The following is a 26,120-nucleotide window of genomic DNA, read 5'->3' on the forward strand; positions in this document are numbered from 1 at the left end:
TATATATAGATTGCAAAATTTGAAAGTCCAAATTTATTTTAAATATTAAGTTGCCTCCAAAAGCATTGACAAACGAATTCAGATAGCTTCTGAATCTTATGTGTCCAATTATGCTTTTTTACATTTTCTTTGAACCTTTTTTTTTAAAAAAAATATTATCCCAATTTTCAAGCATTCTGTTCTGTCTGCTTGTTTTTTAATACCTTTTGCAGACATATATTCCCGGTATTTTTTAAATTCAAATATTGAAAAATACATTAAAATTGGACCAAATTTTATTTTATTCTAAAGTGGTTTGCTTGGTTGATAAATTATTAAATTATTCCCAAGTGGGTTGAATGAAGTGTGAAGTAGTTGTATTTTGAATTTTATTGATTGGGGTAACATTAATTATTTACAACCCCTAATTCACTATTAACAACCTTAATAAATATTCAAAAATTTGAAATTTGTTGAATTGGGAATGATAACTTGAAATTTTATTATCATCTTATTTTCTGGAAAAACAATTGTTAATTTTTCATTCCATGTAAAAAAAAATACTTGAAAAGTAATATTTTAAATGAAATCATCTTCTTTTTTCCGAGTAATAAATGATCTTTTTTTTTTTATTACAACTCACGCGAAGAGGGGGATCGAACCCGGAGAAACCGGCTATTTCGGCAGGGGTGAGATCATTGGGCTACAAGCCCAATCTCAATAAATGATCATTTATATACTTGAATAGTGTGATAAGTACATTTATTTTTAATATAAATATGGTTTTTTTTTTTTTTTCATATATTAAAGCGTAATGATATGCATGAATGACTCTTGGACTAAGTTCAAACAAATGCAGTTTCTTCAAATTATGCTGACGTCAACCACTTGCATATTTCAAGAAATGCAGCCTAATTTCAAGGAGATATATTACGACTTTGGATAAAATTATAATCTGTCACTTTTAGATTATGAATATATAATATAATGTCAATAATTTCAACTCTAACCCAAAAAAACAATTATTTTCTTTACCTTGAAATGAGGGAATTAATGTCACACTGTTTTTTTTCACTAGGGATACATAAAATAAAATAGGTGTAGTGAAAATGGCCATTCTCCAATAATAATAATAAAACTAATAATTGACCAAATTAAATTTGATGTTATATTTTAAATTGGTTTTACATTCCTATTTCAATTTATGTGATATGGCTTCATTAACAATCCAAGGCTCTATCACAAATAAGGCTTGGTTTCCATTGTCATAAACTTGCATTTTACATATCCTATATTTATCTTTTTGAAAATTTGATTATCTCTTTTGTTCAACGACAAAAACTTGTGTGAGACGGTCTCACGAATCGTATTTTATGAGACGAATCTCTTATTTGGGTCATCCATGAAAAATTATTATTTTTTATGTTAAGAGTCTTACTTTTTATTGTGAATATCGGTAGGGTTGAACCGTTTCACAGATAAAGATTCGTGAGATATTCTCACAAGAAACCTATTCTTTGGCAAATTTTAATTTTGTTTGTCATTTTTAGATTTTTCAGTAATTTTAGTAATTTTTTTTACGTGATATTGAATGTGGCACCGATGTAGGCATTTAGAGCTATTAGCCATAACATGTTTAGAGTCATATCAACATTATAGATTAAAAATATTAAAATTTGGAAAAAAATCGAAAGATATATTAATGAGACATAAATTTAATAACATAGATAACCAAAACTGCAAAGAAAAAGCAAACATACAAGACCAAAATTACAATTTTCCTATTTTTTCAAGCAAAAAATAAAATGAAATTTGTGAAGTATATATTTTCCAAAAAGAGGGGAAGATTTATTATTACTGTAGACATCAATTTCATGTCATAATACACTGGATTAAGNGTTTTTTTTTTTTTTTTTTTTCTATTACTATATGTATCTTAAAATCTAGTAAAATTTGAATTCTGAATAGTTTTGCATTGGGGATGAAGCAATTAGAAATGTATTTTTGGGGAATGGATAAAAAAAAGATGTGTTTATATTTGTTTGTGTTTTTTTAAAAATGAAAATAGTTTTTTTGAAAAAGCGAAAAAATATGTGTTTGTATTTGGTAAAATGAGAACATTAATGGCAAAAATATAATGAATAGAAGTTAACTTGAATGAAGAGTGCATGCTTATTTTAATAAAGGAATAATATGTGTTAAGAATGAATAATCACTCCTGCTAGGAGGAAGATGGAAACACGACCCTTATATTATTATCACTTTGAACAAATCAGAGTTAAATCATTACCACTAGCTATAAATTTTAATAAAGCTACAAATGTTCGATTCTACCATGTATCGAAGGGTTAGATAAATGACTAATACTTACTAAGCTTATTAATAAAAGTTCACGGCAACCAAGCTTGATAAAATTCACAGACTGTGGATTCACCATCAGCCCCAGTCAGTAACTCGTCCATGGCGCCATCAATCGCACCCCTGATTCAGTTCTATTGACGCTCGCATGAACCAAGTCTCGTGGATTATGTAATTGTTTGTGTTCTTAAGTACACGGACACATGAAGACATGATTCAATCACAACGAACTCCAAAATCTAAAAAATATATTTCCTGGTTTTTGAAGAAAGCCATGGGAAGGTTACACCAAGTCTGAAAGAATTCCCAGTGTCATGCTTTCATAAACAAAACAAAAAAACAGACAAACAAATTCTCAAAGAAACCAACATCTACCACTTATCAAGCCCAAATGGACTCAATTTCACACTCGGAGTATATAGAGTAATACAGATGTCAAAATAAAATTAGCTTTGCATGTCGGATCGTCCCGTCAAAAATTATAGGTGGGTCGACCGCCAACAAAATGGTGGTACGGGCTGGAGTTAAAACAAGATGGCAAAAAATTATGTGAGACGGTCTTATGGGTCGTAGTTTGTGAGACGGATCTCTTATTTGGGTCATTCATAAAAAAATATTACTTTTTATGCTAAAAGTACTACTTTTTATTGTAAATATCGGTAGGGTTGATCCGTCTCACAGATAAATATTCGTGAGACCGTCTCACAAGAGACCTACTCAAACAAGATTGGTAATACCCACTGGTCCCACTAGATAATATAGATAAGTTGAGGTAATAATTTTCGATCTACCAAAAGACGATCTGGACCACCCAGCTAACTCATTTTGACATATCTCCCTTCGGGCATAAGGTCCAAATGGCGCAGATACACATAATCAAGGAAACAATTTTCTAAAGCCTGTCACTTATTTACAAGTAGCAACTGCATTGGATGGGATAAATTTTTCATAAACAAGACACGGGTATGCAAAGAGTTCAATTACTCTGTAAGTTTATTCTCATAAAATCTTAAGAACACATCCTCCTAAAAAAAGGACACAATACATACAAAGATTTATGACTACATGCTCGAACAACTCCGATTAAAATTGATGATGATTGATGAATTGAGCAATTGTTAAAAAGATTAGGAAAAGCATGTCAATTTGCCACAAAATATGTGTCTCCATTTTATTCTCCAACCCAATTCTCTCGAGTAGCTAGGCAGCATCAAATTGTTTATTCAATCTCTATCACACAAAAATATGAAAAACCAAAACAAACCACTAAGGCCAAGGAATCCACTGGCTAGAATGCTAGAAACTTTCTAATCAACATGCCATCGACATCTCAAAATTCAAGCTATTACACACACACACATTGAAAATCACCCAACCCAAATCCCGCCCCAAAAAAAATCCCAACCTGCATTTTTCACAACCCGAGTTGTCGGGATTTTTCCATCCCGATTAGTGTCGAGAGAGGAATCGAGAAACTAATATCTTCCCGAACGTATTCTCGATCCGACTCGATTTTTTAATTTTTTTTAAAATATTATAATATTGTTTACAGGTTCGAAGATTGTCATTTTAAATAAAATAATATTGGGTCGAATCCTATATAGAAATTGACTAACATATTTTAAAGGATTAACCCATAAATGACAAATTTAAGGCTTAATTATATATAAAAAATTATCATTAATTCCTCCCTGGAGCCTAAACTTGCTCAAGAGTAAAATGACCACATTGTTATTCTCACTCCTATATATATCACGATATCCTCTCAGTACCCGAGGAGGTCCCAAACTTTTGCAATATCCTCTTCCTACCCGACAGGATGCCGAACTTTTGGGTCCCGATATTATCGAGTACGGGATCGGGAGAAAAAAAGATTTCCAATTCTTATCGAAACGGAGATTGTGTAGGAAGTTATGAGACAGGTCTCGACCCAATCCCACCCCTAATTACACTAACTTTGCACAAGACGGTCCCAATTCAATATTACACAAACCAAGCTTAAACACAAACAAAGGAAGGCTCTCCACAGGACACAAAATGAATATACAAGAACATAAAAGCTAATAAAAGTACACGAACTATTCCCAGATTTCTATATTTAGTAATAAGTAGTTGTACATTTGTGCCATTTGTGATGATATTGTAGCACTTATAAAAAACAGAGCAATAAAAACCACAGAACAATGTCAATTTTCCACAAGATCAGAGTGTCTCCATTCTATTCTCCAACACAGTTCTCTGGAGTTGCTAGCAGACTCAAATTGCCTAATCTTTTGTTTTGAATCATTCGATCCCTATCACACAAAGCTACTAAAAACCGAAATAAACCACAAAAGCATAGGCAATCCCCTTGCTTGAACACTAGATATATTTTAAGACAACTAGCCATCATCAAAAGCTACTAAAAACCGAAATAAACCACAAAAGCATAGGCAATCCCCTACACTAGATATATTTTAAGACAACTAGCCATCATCAACAACTCAAACTATTACACAGATACAAACACTGTAGCAAACTCTTCTTGCTTACTACTCCTTTAAATTACTAACTCCAACCTAAATTACAATCACTTTGCACGAGAGGGTCCTAATTTAATCTTGGAGTAATTAAGTCTAAACACAGGCATACGATCTATATACAACAAAATATTAATACCCGGGAACACGAAAGTAATTGGCATCATAACCGAAATTACACCACAGAATTAAGAACCATTACAAAGCACATAAAAGTACAAAATATACATTTCAAAGTTCAAACTGGTCTTGTATATTGTATTCACAGACAGATGACTTCTATGTACAAAAATATTAACATGGTTCAAGAACATGTGCAATCATATACTCCATAGAAATAAAAATGGAACACCTTTTGAAACATAAAATGTCCGTTGCAAAAAAATAACTTCTAAACTTATTATCACTTAGCAGAACGAAAACCCAACAATTAGCAATAAATTTTGAAACTTATACGTTCAATTCCAATCACAAGCACCACTGAAACATAAAATATCGGTTGTAAAACATAAATTTTTAGACATCATACTTACGAGAATGAAACCCAACAATCAGAAATAAAGTAAGAAACTTTTGTGCTCAATTCTAATCACAAGCACACATGATCAATCATAAAGCAGTAAAACCACAATGCCACATCTCCACAAGGTAAAATCAGGTTTAAACAGATATTCAAGCAAACGCCAATTATACCCAAATAAATAAACAAAGCGACAAGATCCAATACTATCTATCAAGATCCAAAATCTCAAAAAACATTATAAAGTCATATAAGAAATTAAAACCCATCACTTCGGTGGGCCGGGGAAAGCAGGTTGTGCCGGAGGGGCACCGAGGAGGGAGTTTTGCTGGAGCTCAAGTTCGTTGAACTGCGCCTCGCGCTCCATCTCAATGATCAGAGGAAGCCCCAGCACAATGAAGGTGGTTGCGACGATCCAAGCCGCCTTGCCCGTGCTTTTCAGGAGGCGCTTCGTGACGTAGGGCACATCGGAAGCGGCGGCCTTTCCCTTCTTCGCGAGAGAGGAATTGGAGATTCGGGATATGACGCCGTCGCTGCCGCTTTTTCTGCCGCCTGATCTGGCTAGAGAAGCCATTGCTGGTTGTTTAGGGTTTGGATCCAAAACCCCGAGCGCAGTCTTCGTGCAAAGGATAGGCTTAGAAAATTAAGAACGGGTTTCGAGATTTATATTTAGCCAAAATACTACTTTTATTTTTTAAGGAGAAAAATAAAAGAAAAAATAGAAGTATGTTAAAATTACACAAAGTTCCCTTCCAATATATATAAGATGGCTCTTTCCAAATTGCACTAAAGGGAATATTTAAGGGCAAAAACTTGTGTGATACGGTCTCACGAGTCGTATTTTGTGATACATATATTTTATTTGGGTCATTTATGAAAAAATATTACTTTTTATGCTAAGAGTATTACTTTTTGTTGTGAATATCGGTAGGGTTGACATGTCTCACAGATAAAGATTCGTGAGACCGTCTCACGAAAAACCTACTCATATTTAAGATATGTAAATTAGATGACTTATGATTTGCATCAAACAATTTTATTTATATATGATCTATTATTTAATGTTTATAAGAAGTTATATTTTGTAACATTTGTAGGACGGTCCCATGAGTCCATTTTGTGAGACTTATTTTCTATCTAGGTCATCAATAAAAAATACTACTTTTTATTGTAAATAGAGACAAGATTGACACGTCTCACGAATAAAGATCCGTTAGACTGTATAACAAGAGACCTATATATTATTGTAACAATGATGATACTCTAATTTTTTTAATCATATTTTCAAAAATCATCCGACTGAATCGATGGTTAAACTGGAAACTGATGAATCATGTACCAATCTTATCTAATTCGTTTAATTAGTTGGATTTTAATCGACCCATAAAAAACCAAAATAAACACATGGGTTTCTATTTAAATTAATGATCCAATTATTTATAATAAAAAAAACACCACTGGCTATTTTTATATATAAAATAAAACTTGGTCATGGTGAAATATTAATAAATATAATTATAAAAAACTCTCATCTATTACTATTATTACGAATCTCCATAATAGAGACAAAATAGTGTCTTGGTCTGTTTTTTGATCTTCTAATTTACCCTTATTTGATACAAATATTACATTTTTGTTTTTATTTTTTAAAATTTTTTTTATTTTTTTTAATTACAACAATTCACATAACACTTTAGTCCCTCGATAATTTGTCAAATTTCACTTTAGTCTTTCGATAATTATAAAAAAAATATACACACGAATCGTGTGTGTAAAGTAGCTAGTTATATATAAATAATAAGATACCTAAATATTTTAATCTATAAGAACTATAAAAATAATCCAGTTGAGCTTCCATTGTGGTGAGCTAGTAAATTAAAGGAGCTCTTTCTATAGCAGGAGAGAGCTCTTTTCCATAAAACTGGGAGCTCTTATACATAAAGAAATTGTCGGGAGATTTTTTCGTAATGAAGAGATGAAAAGTCCTATTCACTTTTCTCTCTCTCAAACCCAACCATGGTTGAGGGGTAATTTAGACCTAAATATCGCCGACTCCGACACCGAGTCTGACACCTTCCGACTCCGAGTCTACACCTTCCGCCCCTGACTCCGACACCGACTCCATGTGAGAATATGAATTCGACTCTTTTTGCCATTGACATAAACAACAATGCGATTGTAGAAAAACTATTTCAATGGCATTTATCGTGGCTTGGATTGGTCTGAAAATATAATTTGAGGTTGATTTCCATTCATAGAATAACAAAAATGATAGTAAACAACTATTCAAAAGAACTTTTGGTTTCATCTGACAAAAATACCAAGCCAAACATCACATTCATCATGTGGTTATTTATATCAACAAAAAGAGCACATATCAAATTATATTTATTTGTCGATATGTTGTATTAATTGACATGATATCACTAAAATATTCATAATCAACCATTCAACTATAACTCTTAAATAAAAAGTTCATCACTTTATCATCATCATCCAATTACAAGTTTAAATAAAAAATAACTCTTTGTACTCGCTTTATTTATAAAATATTGAATAAATATTGTGGCATCTCCATTCTCAACTTTGGTATGTTTTTTCAACGAACTCATATGATCATACACATCTTTGCTAATAAAATCTAAATATTCAGACATAAATCTCAGATTTCACCATAGCTTCTATAGTAAACTTTTTCGCGTATGATCTATTGCGTGCTGATCTTAAAAAGTGAGTTTGATCAGGTGTAAAAATATCTCACGGTTTATGCTCCTCCAAAAATCTACTCACTCTCTATTTGCCCCCTTTTCCCCTGCAATCTTCAATTTGGCTTTCCAATTATTTCTAGTGACCGGCTTCTGATTATCTATAATATTTTTTCATCTTTCGAATCTTCACATGAACAATTAAATTCTTTTGATTGAAATTCATTTGTATGGAAAAAAAAATCGTTGATAACCATTCCTCACACTAAATCTTTTGACATGTGTGTATTGACAATACAATAAATAAGTATATTCCACATTGTTCACAACAATTACATATTACAAACGCACAAACCCATTATTTCATTTGGGCTACACTGTTGACTCATCCACCGAAAATCTCAAAGACCATTACATTAAATTGTTGAGTTGGGCATGAAATTTCAGTATGCAAAACAACGTTAAATCGCAGATTGAAAATTCAAAATAAGATAAATCTGCTTAGAGAATAAAATTTATATTTCGAAGTATCGTCGATTGGCTCTGTGATACCCTTGTCCTACATCTGAAAAATCAAAGATTTAAAATGAGTTTATAATGGCTTACAATGGACTTCTATCGTAACTTGGGTTAATCATTTTCGTAAAGCGAGGACGAATACGAAGTAGTTGCTATAGGAGCCCATTGTGCAGTCACGCAGGCGCGGGCCCGGGCTCGGGGCGTGACAGAATGGTATCAGAGCCGGTCACCGGCATAGAACACCGGGAAATAAGTGCCATGCAGGGCAAAGCGCTACGTGCATGGGAGCCACCTCTTGAACCTGCGGGGCAAAGTGCTACATGACAGGAACCACCTCTTGAACATGTAGGAGTCACCTCTAGATTCTCGGTGCTGGTGGATCGAGGGGTCAGGCCGCGACGAGGACGTCGCGTTCTGAAGGAGGGGCGATTGTGATACCCTTGTCCCACATCTAAAAAATCAAAGATTTTAAATGAGTTTATGATGACTTACAATGGACTTCTATAGCAACTTGGGTTAATCATTTTCGTAAAGCGAGGACGAATACGAAGTAGTTGCTATAGGAGTCCATTGTGCAGTTACGAAGACGCGGGCCCAGGCTCGGGGCGTGACAACGCACAAGCGTCCTTTCATCCACAAGATTCCTTTATTATCCGTCTCGAAATATGGAGATTTCCCTTCCTTGGCTTGCTCTTTCAGTTGTATCAAGGCGAAATCTCTATCTTGACTTATCTTGATTGTCTCTCGAAGACAAGATTGTGCTGAAAGTGATGCCAGGATTACCTTACTTGTATCCTTTCGACTTAAAGCATCTGCTACCTTGTTGGCTTTCCCTGGATGGTAGCTTATCGTCAAGTCGTAATCCTTCAAGAGTTCAATCCACCGTCTTTGTCTCATATTTAGTTCTTTTTGAGTGAACAAATACTTGAGACTTTGATGATCGGTGAATATTTCGCATCTAGCACCATATAAATAGTGTCTCCAAATCTTTAGTGCAAACACCACTGCTGCTAGCTCGAGGTCATGTGTTAGGTAATTCTGTTCATACGGCTTCAACTGTCTTGACGCATATGCAATCACCTTTTCTCTTGCATGAGTACACATCCTAAACCTCCTTTAGATCCATAACTGTAGACGGTGAAGTCTTTGCCTTCCATAGGTAATACCAACACTGGCGTGGAGGTAAGCTTCTTCTTTAAAGTCTTGAAGCTTTGCTCACATTTTTCACTCCTTTGAAACTTAGAGTTCTTTTGTGTGAGCTTGATGAGAGGTATAGCTATTGAAGAGAATCCCTCAACAAATTTTTCGGTAATAGCCCGCTAATCCCAAGAAGATTCAAATTTCTGTCACATTCTTTGGCCTGGGCCAATCTGAGATTGCCTCTACTTTCTTAGGGTCCACAGATACTCCTGCTGCTGATATTATTTGTCCCAAGAATGTGACGCTTTCTAGCCGAAATTCGCATTTCTTGAACTTGGCGTAAAGTTCTTTTTCTCTCAGCGTCTGGAGGGTGAGACGGAGATGTTCTTTGTGGTCTTCCTCACTTGACGAATATACCAGAATATCGTCGATGAATACCACAACAAACTTGTCAAGAAATGGCTTGAACACCCTGTTCATGAGATCCATGAATACTGCTGGAGCGTTTGTTAATCCGAACGGCATCACCATGAACTCATAGTATCCATACCTTGTTCTGAAGGATGTCTTTGGAATATCGTCTGTTTTGACCTTCAGTTGGTGGTAGCCTGACCTTAAGTCGAGCTTGGAAAAGACTGAAGCTCCTTTGAGTTGGTCAAATAGGTCATCTATCATTGGAAGTGGGTACTTATTCTTGATTGTGATCTTATTCAGTTCTCTGTAATCAATACACAATCTCATACTTCCGTCCTTCTTCTTTACAAATAGGACAGGAGCTTCCCACGAGGATGCGCTTGGTCGGATTTGCTTCTTATCCAACAACTCTTGAAGTTGCTCTTTGAGTTCTTTCAACTCTGCTGGAGCCATTCGGTACGGTGCTTTTGAGATCGGTGTAGCATTGGGCACTAAATTAATCTAAAATTCCACTTCACGGTCGGGAAGTTCGCTAGGGATTTCTTCAGGAAAGACATCCGGAAATTCTTGTACTACCAGAATCTCTTCTAGTGAAAGTGTGGTTTCTTTTTTTACCTCGCTTAACATAGCTAGGTAAACTTCTTCTCCACTTTTCATGGCTTTCCAAGTTTGAGAAGCAGAAAAAAGAGTCTTTCGTTCTTTGGTCTTGCCATGAAATAAAATTTTCTCTTGGTGTGGGGCTTGGATGGTTACCATCTTTCCATGACAGTCTACTAAAGCATGATTCTTGGCTAACCAATCCATTCCAAGAATTACATCGAATTTCACCATGTTTAGTTGGATTAAGTTTGCCTTGAAATTCTGATTCTCTATGAGAACACCAATATCTCGATATAGAGTACGAGTTTCTAAAATCCGATTTGCAGGAGTTGCTACTCTGTATGGTTCTTCTAAGTTATCAGGCTTAGCTCCTAACCTCTTGACAAATCACTTAGACATGAATGAATGCGTAACACCACAATCAAATAACACATAAGCAGATATATCATTGATTAAAATGGTACCAGCTACGACATCATTGGAGTTGTCAGCCTCTTCTTGAGTGATAGCATAGACTCGAGCATTTGGCTTGTTCTCCTTTGGATTATTTGGAGTTGTTCCACATGCTGGACCATTCCTTGGATCTGGAAAATGACATTGAGCAATGTGGTGGTCCATCTTTCCACAACGGAAACAAGCTCCAGAATTCCTTCGGCATTCACTAGTATGAGTGACTCCACATTTTTGGCACTTGACTTCCTCTTGGCTTGATTGAGAAGAAGTGGTTCTTCTGGCTGGAGTACTGGTAAATTGGTTGCTTGAAAACCTAGGCTTCTTGAATTGTTGGCTCGGTTGGTACTGGCTTGACTGAGGACGTTTAAGTTTGTTCTCACCTTCACGCCTCTTAATGTCATTCTCAGCCCTGATGGCGGCTCCCATCAATTCATCAAAACTGTTGGGATCGATCACGGAAAGGGCAGATTGAATACGACTGTTCAATCCTTTCTTGATGCGATGCATCTTCAAGGCCTCGTCTCCCATGATGGTTGGGGAGTAAGTTCCCAATGAGTGGAACTTGGATGAATACTCCACCACTGACATGTTTGGTTCTTGAACCAAGCTTTCAAATTCTGACAGCTTCTGCGCTTGAACAGCTGTCGGGAAATACTGTCTCAAAAATGCTTCCCGGAACCTTTGCCAGGTGATAGGTCCCGTCTCTAACATAGCTGGTGAGACTCCTTCCTACCATTTGGCAGCTTTATCCACAAGAAATGGTGTAATCACATCTACTCTGATATCTTGTGGAACCTCAAGTAGTCGAAGATGATTCTCCACCTCTTTCATCCAATTTTGTCCGACCTCAGGATCGGAGCTTCCATCAAAATTTGGAACTCTTGCTCTTCGTAGGGACTCATAGTGCTGCTTAGTCTCATTCTGAGCTGGAGGCGGTGGCGGTGGCTGGTTAGCATTAGGGTTGACCAACCCTTGTAGTGTGGTTGCCACAATCGTGGCTATAGCCATCAGATCCACCTGGCTAAGGCCAACTGCTGGTGGTGGTTGTTGTTGTTGTGCGTCTTCATCATTGTGGTTGTTGTTACGGTTGTTGCAATTGTTTCTTACTGGTCTTCCGTCCATTTCCTACAAATATGAAAGCTCTAATGTTGTTGACAGAATATGGACTACACAAAGGAAGCACGATGATAGAGTAATTGCTCAAAATATGAAACCAATTGATAGAAATAAATTTTATTGATTTCCACAAAAATGCAATTACAACTGAAATTTGAAAATGAAAACAGAATGCAAATCGTGTTATTACAAAGAACTACTACTGATATTCTAGTCTATCACTTCTCCCAAATCTAAATCCATAGGATCTTCTTCAACTTCTTCTTCTGGATCCTCTTCATGATTGACTATTACTGCTTGTAGATGCTCAATATGACCATGCAAAACTGCATTCTGGTCACTAAGAACTTCCACAGTATCCTGCAGCTCTTGAATCTGAGCATCAGTATGCGTACTATACTGATTATGCTGGTGTACGAGTTGGTGATTTTGATCCTTAAGAACTTGGATCTTCTCAACCAAGTTATCACGTAACTCGATTAACTCTGCAACAGTCTCTTGGAAAGTTTCAAACTCTTCTTGAGTCTTCATATTTCTCTCTTATGCTTCATGCAGATACTGGGCATATCGTTGAACATCACTTCTTAAGTGTTCTGCTTTATGCTGTAACTCATCTTTGTCCAGCTCTAAGCAATAGTTATGTTCCTAGCTTCCTTTCTAAGCTCTTAATGTAGCTATTCTGGTCAGCCATATCCTACATTCCAAAATATGAAAGTGAAGGTTCAGAAATGAAGTCAAGAATACAGGTCAAGTTATAGACGAATACTGGAATGAACAAAATCAGTACTGCCTATCCGTTTAATAGAAGAAAATAGCTCAAAAATTTTTTGTCTTAGAATCAAGTGAAAAATTTACTAAAAATCCTTCACATCAAGAACATGAAGTGTACCAAGTTTGGTGCAAAAATACTAATCCGTTTGGAAATGAAAATTCCTCAAAGTTTCGAAAAATTGGAAAATTTCACAGAAATGATGATATCACTATCTAAACGAAGGATTTTGGGGTCCGTCGGCGGTGTTAGAACGATTTAATCGTTCTAAGATTACGTTCTCCTCGTCGAGAGCTTTCCAACGCATACTTTTAATAGTAAAAATTTCTCCTAGATCAAACGTTATGGCCGTTTGAAGTTTGCGCGAAAAACACCTCAACTTCCATGTCATTTGCAAGGTCTACTTCAGACATTATTTTTTGTCGAAGGTTATCGATGTCTGGTACGCATGTGAGAACCCGAATTTCCAGCATTTCGGCAGCAATGCAAAATTTCCAGCAGAAGCTAATATTTCAGAAGCTGGTACGGTACAGAAGCTAATATTTCAAAGCTGATACTTTTCCAGCAGATTAGAATCCAGCAGCAGACAATAGATAAAATCCAGCAGCAGAAGAGCAAGATTCCAGCAGACAGTTACTGATTCAGCTTAGACTTGTAACTGAAGCATTAACATGAAATAAAGGCTGTTAATGATAGATTATGGTCATTAATAGGGAGGCTAACAGTCAGAATTTGGCCTATAAATAACACCCTCAAGTCTCTGAAATGGGTTACACAAACCTTGAGATTATCACTTGAATTTTCGAGTTAAGAGAGAGTGCCTTTGTTCAAGCAGCAATATCCAGTAGCGAAAGCAACCAGATTTTCAGTAGACTTCAACCGAAACTCTAGCAAATTACTGTAAGTGGGCTTATGTATAAATATCTTGAAATCAGCTTGATAAATTCTGTTCTAAAGTACAGTTTCTGTATGTTTGATTTCTGATATCTGATTTTTGAAGCACTGAAACTCCCTAGTGAACTAATGGTAGGAATATATATTCTGAACATATCTGAATTCTGAATTTCTGATTTCTGGCCTCACCCCTCAGAGGAGAGAACATATAGGGGACTGATATTAGTTTAGCCATGAAATTCACTAACGTGCTCAGTGCTTACTAATTCTGATTTCTGTTCCGAAACCTGTGATTTCTGAATTCTGATTCCTGTTCTGAAAATAAGAGTTTTCTGTATATTATTGTATGACTGTTTCTGTAAAAATGGTGTTTGAAAACTGAGAGTTATTCCCGCCTCTGCTTACTGAGTGACAACCATATCACTCACCCACCAAACCCATCTCAGATAAGAATACTGAAGAAATGTTAGAAGAAGAGGAGCAGAATCAATTTTGGGACTGATGATGAAGATAGTTGTTCTCAGTTCTGATTTATATTTTATATTCCGCGGCATCTGTTCAGACATTGTATTTTCTGGTTTTACATTTCCGCTGTAAAACATTATTATTTAAGTTGTATCAGACAATGAATATTCAGTATTATGAATAAAAGACTGGTTTCTGGAATTCTATACTTCTGAGGCTTGTTGTTTTCGAATGTAAATTTGAGAGCAACGTCGGTGTCGACCAATCCCGTCCCGGGGCGTGACAGGCTCCATACGTGGAACTATAAAATACAAAATTTAAGAATAAATTCATAAATCTCGAAAAACATTTTTAATATCACGAGCAACTATTAAATTAAAATATTTACTAAAATATGATAAGATAACCAAAATTAAGAACCATACATCATAGTACCACATAAAACAACAAACAAAACAATTCATAAATTAATAGGATTGAAAAAAAAAGTCCTATAAAATAATTAACAAGTCCAATCATTCATAAATATTAATCATTTATGAAAATATTTATTTGTATTTTTTTAAAAATAAAATAAAATAAAAGTATAATGTCACAAATCCAGAAAGCGATAAATTAGAGTGAAAAATCTTTTAATCATTTATGGCTAAAATTCGTCATCCCCCACTTGCAAATAAGGGAAGGCTTTGAGGCATGTTTTATTCGATACTTTTATAGTTTTTTTTTTTTTTTAAATTTTTATGCTATCAATAATTTATTTTTAAAAATTAATATAAAAAATATAAAATTTATCTTAAATTTGTTTTTTGTACTTTATTCTTTCTTTTGCCCAGAGAGAAATTTTTTTTTTTTTTTACACTTTGCGATTGATCTGTGTTTTTTAAAACACTTGTCGAAACATCATCTTAATATTGTTGTATAGTTAGAAATATTTGAATTCGATAATTGTCATCAATTATATTTTTTAATAAAGTCGTAAATTTATGATCCCACAAAATTTATAGTTTTATAAATTTAGTTTGGTGTATTTATTCATTTTGAAATTTTATCTTATTTTTCTAACTAATATCCGGTTCTCACATGTATTAGAAAAAAAAAACAGAAAAATTCCGCTATATATATATTCACTGATACCATGTAAAAATCTCTTTAAAAAGTAAAGAGAAATAAATTGATCTAAAAAAAGTTAATGGTATTTACGTTGTTCACACTCTATTTAATGTATAAAATTTATTAACAAAATAAAGTGTATATCTTTAACAAAAACGTTTTTATTTTTTAGGCAAAAATTTGTGTGAGACGGTCTCACGGATCGTATTTTGTGAGACAGATCTCTTATTTGGGTCATCCATGAAAAAATATTACTTTTTATGCTAAGAGTTTTATTTTTTATTGTGAATATCGGTAGGGTTGACCAGTCTCACAGATAAATATTCGTGAGACCGTTTCACAAGAGACCTACTCTGATTTTTATATGATAATCAAACATGTAAACATTATTATTTAAACAAATTAATAAGATATCATGTAAAGAAAGATGACGGTTATATCTAATTCTGACACCAAAGATTGAATATCATAAGCACTCGAACCAGTATAACTAAGCTAATCTGTCCGTCTCGTGATTGTTTGCATTGTCAAGAGCGAATATGAGGATAAGACCACTTGATGGAAGCCTATTTCCTGCACAATCCCGAGGCCCTATCGAATTGCTAATAGCTCCCCTATTAACTATGCTTCCAGGCTTTGGTATGACACATCCGAAAGCCGCCACCATTTGGCCGTGCGTTAAGAATAACTCCCACTATGCCACAGTAATCACCTGTTTCCGGAAAGCTTGCGTCCACATCTACTCGAAGGTGATCAACAGAGGAGCTTGCCTGTATGCTTGAGAGGGCGCTGCAGTTGAAGTTCTAGAGATCGAGGCATTCTTCTGAGCTTGCTGATATTCCTCTAGGAAGCCAGCCACATCTGTCTTCTGGCCTCTCATTTCACGGAGCTCACAGTTACGTACTCTCCAGCATCTCTCCCCCCACATCATCCATGCTTGACAACAGAATTCCTCTAGCTCCTTTCTGTATGTGCGATTCACTAGCCACGAACAAACCTCGTGCATGTCAAGTCTCTTGAATTTTGACCCCAGAGTCGGTATCCACCAATCACGGAATATATCCACTCCAAGACCGTTACCAATACGCCAACAGAGGCCTTCTTCTAAAAGATCCCTACACCAAACCAGAGGCCGCCATATAAAGGATGGCTTGTTCCCAAGAGAAGCTTGCATTATATCCATATGTTTAAAGTAGCGGGCTTTAAGAACTCTCCCAACAAGTGTATCGGGATTTTGTATAATTCTCGATACTTGTTAAATAAATTTAATGGCGGAGCCACAAACATGGCTCTGTCCGGGCTAGAATTTTAATCTATAAAATTTTTTAATATTTTAAATTAATCTATCCGGATTAATATCATATTATTTCAAAATTTACATATAATTTATTTTTAAAAAAAAATTGAGCCACCCGGGCTTTACCCATGTAGCTCCGCTTGTTTGGCCAACAATGCTTTGTTATCAAGTTTCCTGAATCCCATTCCTCCTTACATTTCGGGTTTGCGAAAGAAGTCCCATGTTGTCCATCGCATTTTCTTCTTTTCATTGTCCACACCCCACCAAAAATTGGCACACTCCCGTTCAATAGCTGCATGCACACGTTGCTTTAGGGATGCAAAAGCACGACATTGCATACGTAGGTATTTCATGTAGGACAGATTTTATTAGAGTGTTAACACATGTGATATTGACTTAATTAATATCAATTCTAAGATCAAACATTTATTAACTTACGAAAAAATATAATTAATAGTAACAATACAACTCAAATATTTAAAAATATCTAGTAGCTCAAACACCACGTTTCGTTTACTTTTCTGACATGGACAATTATTAGTTTTCAACAAAGACGTTAAAAATTCATTCATAGGTATGTATGTATATGTATTATATTATAATTATGAAACTTTTATAATAATCAATTTATGTTTCAAAAATATTTCCCCCAAATAACCATTTTTTCCACATGAATTTTTCTAGAAGAAAAATATAATAAGATAAAATTTTAGATGAAAATAATTTATTATAATATAACACTAATTATATAATGAAAATTTATTGTATTTTAGATTATACTTTATTTTTAAATTTAATGTATATTGAAGTATTCCATGCCAAATTTTTTGATGACTCATTCATAAACTATAATTTAGCAATATTTTTGTAGCCCTTGCAAACATCATATAATTTAATAGCTATATAAATTTACATTAATTTTTTTATTACATATAATCCACACTCGACTGAGTTCCTTGTCATGTCAGCATAGGACAATGTAAATAAAATATATATATAATGAAGCATGGAGCTGCACTAAATTTACAACGTGACTTTTTAATTGTAAAAAGATCAATATTCAATATTTAATGAAAAGTTTTCTTACTAAAGTTGAGACATTAAATCTACTCCAAGATCTAGGTAATCCTATANGATATTTACATTTCATTTTGTGTTATCTATACTCCACTCATGTGTAAAATATGTGTCAAATTTATTCACAAATCGAGTATAAATAACAAAAAATTGAGCGCAAATATCAACTCATATATATACATACACATTTTTTTTGTCGAAAACTTAATATTTAGCAAGACCCTAAATAATTAACATTCTATTTAAATACTTCACAAATTAAAAAGATATAAGATTAATCGTGTTAAAAAAAACCTAGAAAACCAGTAGACAAGATCTAATTAATTAATTTCTTTGAGCTTGTAATTTTATAAATATATAACTAATTTTTCGAAATAAAATTAGTCCGTAATAATATCGATTGATTGCATAACTCGGTGAAAGCTATTTCCACCTTTACTTTTATATATATATATATATATAAACTAATTAAGGTACGTAATTGCAAGAAAGGAACACATTTATTATGAAGAAAAAAGTACTTACATGCATTAAAATTTTAAAGGCGATGAAATCAAGCAACTATTTCGATTTTATTTTCGTTTACTTTAAAATTCAAATTAGTCTAAAATAGTTTTATTTTATATGAAATTCTAATATATATACGAGAAAGAAGCTATTCCTTGTGTTTTTCATCGTCATTACATCACTTTTGTTAGTCGTATAATATATATCGACCTCTGTCAAATCCAAATAATATGATACAAATTAAATTAGATCTGCGAATTTTTTGTGGGCCTCGATAAAGATTCATTGTTTCCTCTGTCATGAGTGCATGAACAAAAGACATTTTAATATAATTATTTTCACCATAAAAAACTCATACTTGTTGTCGGAATGTCTATAATATCGAGTACCCATAAAATGGTATTATATTAGATAAATTCATACTATATACTATCACGAGAATGGTATTATATTAGATAAATTCATACTATATACTATCACCAGAAATTCTTATAGACAAAACGTCATTATTTTTCGATATCATATCAATATCTCGAGAAAAAAACTAAAATCGTAAAAAAATACAAAAAATATTATATTAAAACTTTAAATTAACCTATAACATAAAAAAACTTGCAAATTACAAATAAAAGTTTGGAACCTACTTGTTTTATGATACTTATACTGCCCTTTTAAGTTAACACTTCGCGCCGCTGATGCCTTGATCCAATGGTTAAGGTTGAGTTCCTGAGACTTGTTAGTTTCATGTTTGAGTCCCGCTGATAGTGTGTAGTTTTTCTAATTTATTTAAATAGATTTAGTTGTTTATTTGCCTGAGATAAGAAAGTCTCAAGTTCATGCTCAAGTTCTGTCAATAATACAGACAATTATTTTATATTTTTTAGTTAAAAAAATTTAACTCTCCACGTGACATGACATTGTAAATAAAATATAAATATTGTATCGGGTTTATAACACATCACAATTTTGGATATTTTCATCTTTTTATCAAAAATTTGGGACGAGATTTTAGAAATGAGATCTAATTATATTAAACCCTTCTCTCACTAGAAAATTATACATATTGTGTTATGTTATATATATGGGTGTTCAAACTTTGGATAAAACCGAAAAAACTGAAAATCCAAATCTAAAAAATCGAAAACTGAACCGAACCGAACCGAAAGCCGAATTTTGTATTTCAGATATAAATGTTAAAATCGAAGTTTATTTGGTACGGTTTCGGATTATATATGTCAAAACCGAAAAAACCGAAATTTCATTAAATTAATAATTTTTTTATATTTTTATTTTTATTATATATTTTGATATGATATTTAGTGAATGAAAAACTATTTTGAACAATTTTTAGTTGATTGTCGTTTGTTTAATTAATTTAGACATTATATTTAAATATTTTACTAAGAAAACATGTAGAAAGTTAACATATTATATTTTACAATATATTTATATTATTAATTTAAATAATTATACCAAAATCGAAATAACCGAACCGTTTTGGTAAAAAACCGAATCGAACCGAACCGAAGAAAAATTGTTCGGATATCGGATTATTTATTTCTAAAACCGAAAACCAAACAAACCGAAAAAAAAACCGAAAATCGAATCGACCGATGAACACCCCTAGTTATACGTACATCTCCCCTTTATGTATAATTTTTTAGAAAATTAATAAGCCCCAAAAAATCTTAAGAGATAAGACACATAAAAATCCAAGCTTTGGTTATCCCCAGAAACGATGAGCTGCGGCCTGCGGAGCTATGTGGGGATCAAAAAGTGCAACGAAAAAAGAGAATTTTATCAGAGGTGCAGGCCGCACTAGCAGACACATGGGCCCCAAATCATGACTGTTTCCACCATCTTTGTCACCCCATTATCTATTTTTTTTCACTCGGAAAACCATTCCATAATCCTATCTTTGGCCTTGCATTTCCTTTCTTCTCCACTGTTTTCTTGAGATTTTATATGTAATGGAACCAATTCTTGGTTTACTCGGATCAGGTGGTGGTGGAGGTGGTGGTGGGATTGGAGGGTTGAATGAGAAAACTGCTTTGAATGCTTCAAAAATGGAAAAAGATTACATGGGCATACAGAAGGAGGCTGAGCTTGAGCTGGGTTTATGCCTGAGTCTCGGCGGCGGCGGTGGTGCTGGAGGGGTGAAGGGGAAGGGTTCTGCTGCTGCATGGGGTGAGTATGGGAGAATATTGACTGCAAAAGATTTCCCAAATGGATTTTGTGCTGGCACAAAGAGGGAACGAGCTGCTGCTGATTCAGATCTCGAAACTGGAACTGCTGCTTCAACTGGTGTTAGGTTACACTTCTTTCGCCAAAAGAATTGATTTTTCGAAGTTCTTTCTGTTGCGAAATTCATTTCTTGTTCTTGTTTTTTGTGGGTTTTTGTTTGTTTTTATGTTTAATTTTATCTCAGTTCTTGCTTATTCTGACAGTGTTTGTTTGTTTGCAAATCTTTGGTATACATGATTAAGATACATTGGATCATGTTTATATTTATGTTATCTGAATCTGCCCCAAATCTTTGGTTAATTTTGTATATTTTTGGTTAAATTAGCTGTTTGATATAATTTCTTGCAAAAGTTTCCTCCTCCTATATGATATGAGAGATATTACTTCCTTTTTTGCATGAGTGTGTTGGTTTCTTTCTTCCTGAAAAGCCCCATTGTAGTACTCAGCGGTCTTTGATCCATTGATGATTAATCATTATGTTTGGAGTTACTTTTTCCATTTTTCACATCATTTTGTCTTCTCCAATTTTCTCTGTTTGAGCATTACTTTCTTGTTTATTACACACATACACACATTCTGCTAATTTGGGTCGGATTATTTGATCATTATGCATTTTGTAAATTGGGCTAGTATCAGAAGTTGATCTAGTGTTGCGTTTGAATGGGAGAGTTTGATTTGTATGGAGATATTTGATTTGATAAATGATTTCAAATTTGAAATATCAAATGATACATGTTTGGATACACTTGAAATCTATCACAATTTGATGTAGATATATCTTGAGATTTTTTATTTGAGGAGTGATAACTCTATAGGCCCACCCGTGTTTACTATATTGAGTGAATATATATTTTTAAACCAAGTATCGAGTTAATTTGATATGATTTATTACGTGTACTCAATCTTTTGCCTATTTCATTCACTAAGTCTAATTGGCACATTGTTTCCTTTTTAAGTAGTCAGGTTGTGGGATGGCCTCCTATAAAGGCATACAGGATGAATACATTGGTTAACCATGTGAAGAATTCGAGCATCGAAGAAGATAAGGGAGTTGGTGGGAACGAAAAAAATGAGAACTCAAAGAAGAAAATCAATCATGGAAGCAACAAGAATGACACCTGCGCTAAAGAAAGAATTCATCCGTGGTTCGTTAAGGTTAATATGGATGGATTGCAAATTGGAAGGAAAGTGGACTTGAATGCTCATACGAGCTATGAAATGCTAGCGAAAACATTGGAGGATATGTTCTTCAATCCAGCCTTGAATATTAGTGAGTTTTCTTACCACTTATGTGTTGAGAACCATGTTTATATATATATAAAAAATCGAGTTCATGTGAGATGATTGAAGAGGTAGCTTACATTACATATAGAACCCATGTATCATTTTAATTTGCTTAACACTTGATCAAAACTCAATGAGTTAAAACTCTCCTATACTTTAAATTTGTGGGTGCACCCCTCTTCCAATAATTTTTATACTGCCTTTATAGAAATTATACCAAAGTTAAAGTTCTCAAAGTTGATATCGTTATTTTAGCCTATCTTACCGCATGAGTTGTGATTGTAATTTACTCTTGGATTGGTGATTTTAATGAAGCATACGATTTACTTAATCTGCTTGTTAAGCAAAGCCAAGAGTTACGAATATGGATTAAGGATTATTCAAGTGATATGCATGAGGTATTGTGGATTTGATTGGTTTTTAATGTACTTCCTTGAGGTATTGTAGTTATGGTGAAAGGGCCGGGGTCCCTCGAATTACTGACGTTGTGATTGTGGTATCAGATGGTGGAAATGATCAAACGATACAACCTCCTAAGCTTTTGGATGCAACATCCGAGTTCGCGCTCACATATGAGGATAAAGAAGGTGACTGGATGCTTGTGGGAGATGTTCCTTGGGGGTATGTTGCATTATTATCATTAATAGTCTGTCGAGCTCGAGTTCATTATAACGTTTTTTATTTCGAAATTGAACAAGTTGATGAATTTCACTAACTAGCATGGCAACTGATACTATATGCAGTCTCACTTTTTTTTTTTGATTTAGGATGTTTATGAACACCTTGAAACGACTCAAGATCATGAGAACTTCGGATGCCAAAGGACTTGGTATGTAAGAAAACTTTTCATTAACTAAATTTTGTGAATTCTGATATTCGAAATCCATTCGCTTATATACATCGGTGTAGTGATCAAATAAATGGTGTATATATATATATATATATATATATATATATATATATATTTACAGCTCCAAAATTCCAAGAAAGGAATGCGATACAAAAGGGCAGACAATATAAGAGGTAATGACACCTGAAATGGAGAGAAGAAGGCTAGAGATGTTCTTCAAATTACTATTATTTTCTTTATTTGTTTTTTCATATAATCTTTGCGATTGCCTATATATCAATCTAATCTTTTAAGCCGCCAAATTTGAATTCCTGGAGTTTTCTTGTACAACATTTTCACTAAATATGAAGTTTCTTGTTGTGTAAATATGAAGATGTTTCATATTTGTTGTGTCTCAATTTTCTCCAAGCCATGTATTTTACTAATTATTTATCTACGTATTCTGTTTGGTGCAACTGCAAACCATAAAACTTGTGTTGTTTAGGAGGAAAAAGAAAAAAAAAATTATCCAACTAGTTTCTTATTTTTAGTATTTTTTTGACATGGATATGACGTCGAACTTATCCGCATTTTGATGAAAAATTTATCGTGTAAAAACTGATTTGGACGAGTTACAAAAACAAAGCTAACACTGTTTTAACAACATTTTAGATTAGAGATGTCTTCTTTTGAATCAAGCACTTGATCCATTATCATCTGACAAAAAATATTATAGATCTTTTTGGCATTTTTACCATTTTATTTGAAAAAATTAACGTTGGAACCACAAATCACCAGGCCGGCTAATATGCCTTTTTCAAAGGTTGGATTTTGGGACAGACTGTTGATATGTGATTGGGTTGTTTTTTTTTTTTAAAAAATTTATTTCGTCACAATGTCGACAATGACCTAGTCGGATAAAAATTTCCGACGTTATATATATATATATATATATATATAAAGTTTGTTGAAATTTTCTTGTACAATTGAAGGAGCTGAGAAGTAAAAACACATGAGTGATGAAATATCAATTGAAAACCAAAAAAAGACAAAAAAAAAAAAAAAAAAAAAAAAAAGAAAAAAAAAAAAAAAAAAAAAAAAAAAAAAAAAAAAAACAGAGGCGAACTTAACAAATAATCGTAAATAACATCAATTAAAAAGGAATTCATCCAATTTATTTAAATATATGGAAAGTTAATCCAACTTCTTTGGTATGCAAATGTATACAGGTATTAATATATGTGCATATATATGAAAAAATGATTTTTTTTTCTTTATTAACTTATCTTGATTTTGGGTATATTGATCATTTAATTTTTTGAAAGTTTGGTTTTGGTTCATCATGTTTTCAAAATTTGGTTTTAGTATATAAACTTTTAATTTTCGACTATTTTGAGTCTAATTACTAACATCACATCTGACAAGTCAACCATTTTCGATGTCACGTCAATATTGTTAGATGTCATGTTTTCATTTTCAGCGACACAACATTATTTTTCGGTGTCACATTAGCAATTAAACCAAGGTGTCAAAACTGAAAAGTTAATGTACCAAAACCAAATANATATACACACACACACACACACACACATATAAACTAAATAGTAAAATAACGAAAGTAGTCACTTCAAATTATTGGCAACTTTGTCTCCAAGAAAAATGAACGTATATGAATTTTTTCTACTGGCTAGAAGACATTTGTAAAATTGTAAATTGACATACGAATGTTTCGAATTTTAGTCATTCTCCTTTGAAATTTTTGGCATTTACGGGTCCATGTGAAGAAAATCCATCATCGAATTAACGCAACATTTAATCATTTTGAGGAATAGGTTGAGATTTAAAATCTATGATTTGAAAAATCAAACATATAAAACTCTTAGAATACTTTTCGTTATTTACATTTACATAGGACAATAATTATGGCCAAATTACGATATGTTTGATAATTACAAACAATTTGCAAAAATTCGATTAAGTAGGATTTATCTCTAAAACTCTTAGAATACTTTTCAAACTTAAACAAATGATAAGTAAGACTTTTATTGTCATTCACAAGTATTTTCAAAACAAAATATTAAGCCCAAATTGATAATCAATAATCAGAAGAAAAGCTATCATGTGTGTGCTGAAGATTTTGCTTGATCAATTCGGCTATCAAGAAATTGATAATGTTTGATGATTTAGAAAGTTGTGGAGAGGCTTGAAAGTCCACTCAACTCATCTATTTACATGCTTCAAATCTAAAAGTCGGCATTTTGAATATGATTGTCGTTTCCAAATACAGACGTTGTTATTGTCATGTCATCATATTTTATGAAAAATTGTACACTTTGGTTATGCGCATGGACTCTGATATTCTAACAGACTGACAAAGCTATTAAATTTTTTTTATCGAACTCAGCTTGGCTTTGCTTTTCAAGGAATGTGATGAAAATCTTAAGAGAACGTCCGTCAAAAAGTCTAACTAATTTAGTAATGCAGACTGATCGATGATCTTCTATCAGTATCTTTTTCTATTAGTTAGCTTCCATCAGTTATACTTAGATATCGATTGGGATTCGAAATATCAGTTTTTCTGTGGGAAACCATTTACACATGAATGATTAGTTTTCCTCATTCAGTTCGGTTTGGCTCTATAAATTCCTTTTAAATAAGTAACCTTGTTAATTCACAAAAACATAATTGATCTAACAAAATGTATCATGATACATATGCATTTTTTTATATAATAAATTTACACTTCTCGATCTTCTGATAATTTGCATTTTTTTCCCAAAAAAATACAACAAATCACATTATTTTGCAAAGTAAATTTTTTTTTTTTAGAAAAGCCATTATTATTACCATTAAAATTATCATTATTGTTATTTTAACTTCGTATAATTTTTATAAGAATAAAGGTGACGAAATAATACTTTATTTCACACAAGTAAAAAGTTTATATTCAAATAGATTTATAATGAGACATAATAGAGTTCGTGTCAATCATTTTCATAAAATAGAAATATGAGTTAGTGATTTTTATAAAATGAGATTTTTAGAAAATGAGGAAGAATATGAAGTTTTATTATAATTGTTGAAAAATTATTTAAAAATGTGAAAAATATTTGTGTTGAAAATTAGGTAAAATTAGGTGTTGAATATTGAAAATTAGTGTGTGATGATGTAGGTAATGATGTATTTTATTTTTGGATTATTTGTAAAAATTTTCTATAAATAGATCTCTCATTTGTGAAGAAAATCACAATTGAGTTGAGAGAAAAATATTATAAAGTGTGTAGTGTGATAATTTTAAGAGTTTGAGATTTTTACTTTTTA

At 33.1% G+C, this 26,120-nt stretch overlaps 3 protein-coding genes across 4 annotated transcripts; 1 reads left to right on the top strand and 2 right to left on the bottom strand.

The window, feature by feature from the left end:
* Window positions 1-5,414: 5,414 nt before the first annotated feature.
* LOC140958827 (mitochondrial import receptor subunit TOM9-2-like) lies at window positions 5,415-6,034 on the bottom strand. The gene has a single exon (XM_073416396.1). It carries the CDS (start codon window positions 5,948-5,950, stop codon window positions 5,645-5,647), a length of 306 nt encoding a protein of 101 aa, XP_073272497.1. The 5' UTR covers window positions 5,951-6,034; the 3' UTR covers window positions 5,415-5,644.
* Window positions 6,035-10,655: 4,621 nt separating this feature from the next.
* Window positions 10,656-11,918, bottom strand: LOC140971877 (uncharacterized). Its single transcript, XM_073434408.1, has 2 exons — window positions 11,219-11,918; window positions 10,656-11,125 (listed from the first exon to the last, which is right to left on the bottom strand). Exons 1-2 carry the CDS (start codon window positions 11,916-11,918, stop codon window positions 10,656-10,658), a joined length of 1,170 nt encoding a protein of 389 aa, XP_073290509.1.
* Window positions 11,919-20,212: 8,294 nt separating this feature from the next.
* On the top strand, window positions 20,213-23,202 carry LOC140963528 (auxin-responsive protein IAA13). Of its 2 annotated transcripts, none has more exons than XM_073422890.1 (5): window positions 20,213-20,753; window positions 21,643-21,956; window positions 22,474-22,591; window positions 22,738-22,799; window positions 22,942-23,202. In XM_073422890.1, the coding sequence occupies exons 1-5, from the start codon at window positions 20,413-20,415 to the stop codon at window positions 22,995-22,997; spliced, it is 891 nt and encodes a 296-aa protein (XP_073278991.1). In that variant the 5' UTR covers window positions 20,213-20,412; the 3' UTR covers window positions 22,998-23,202. The 2 variants fall into 2 exon arrangements, with proteins under 2 accessions (XP_073278991.1, XP_073279000.1); XM_073422899.1 differs by having other exon boundaries at window positions 20,227-20,753; window positions 21,646-21,956.
* The last annotated feature ends 2,918 nt before the right edge of the window (window positions 23,203-26,120 follow it).

This window comes from Primulina huaijiensis, chromosome 2 (genome assembly GCF_012295235.1).
Source record: "Primulina huaijiensis isolate GDHJ02 chromosome 2, ASM1229523v2, whole genome shotgun sequence".
NCBI classification, from domain to species: Eukaryota; Viridiplantae; Streptophyta; class Magnoliopsida; order Lamiales; family Gesneriaceae; genus Primulina; species Primulina huaijiensis.

What these genes read in the sequence shown, in the direction of transcription:
- LOC140958827 (XM_073416396.1), bottom strand. Translation starts at nt 5,950, where the DNA reads ATGGCTTCTCTAGCCAGATCAGGCGGCAGAAAAAGCGGCAGCGACGGC.
- LOC140971877 (XM_073434408.1), bottom strand. Translation starts at nt 11,918, where the DNA reads ATGTTAGAGACGGGACCTATCACCTGGCAAAGGTTCCGGGAAGCATTT. An exon ending in CTCCAATGATGTCGTAGCTG is followed by an intron (nt 11,126 to 11,218) that starts GTACCATTTTAA and finishes TCAAGAGGTTAG; the next exon opens with GAGCTAAGCCTGATAACTTA.
- LOC140963528 (XM_073422890.1), top strand. Translation starts at nt 20,413, where the DNA reads ATGGAACCAATTCTTGGTTTACTCGGATCAGGTGGTGGTGGAGGTGGT. An exon ending in GTGGGAGATGTTCCTTGGGG is followed by an intron (nt 22,592 to 22,737) that starts GTATGTTGCATT and finishes TTTTTGATTTAG; the next exon opens with GATGTTTATGAACACCTTGA. An exon ending in TTCGGATGCCAAAGGACTTG is followed by an intron (nt 22,800 to 22,941) that starts GTATGTAAGAAA and finishes ATATATTTACAG; the next exon opens with CTCCAAAATTCCAAGAAAGG.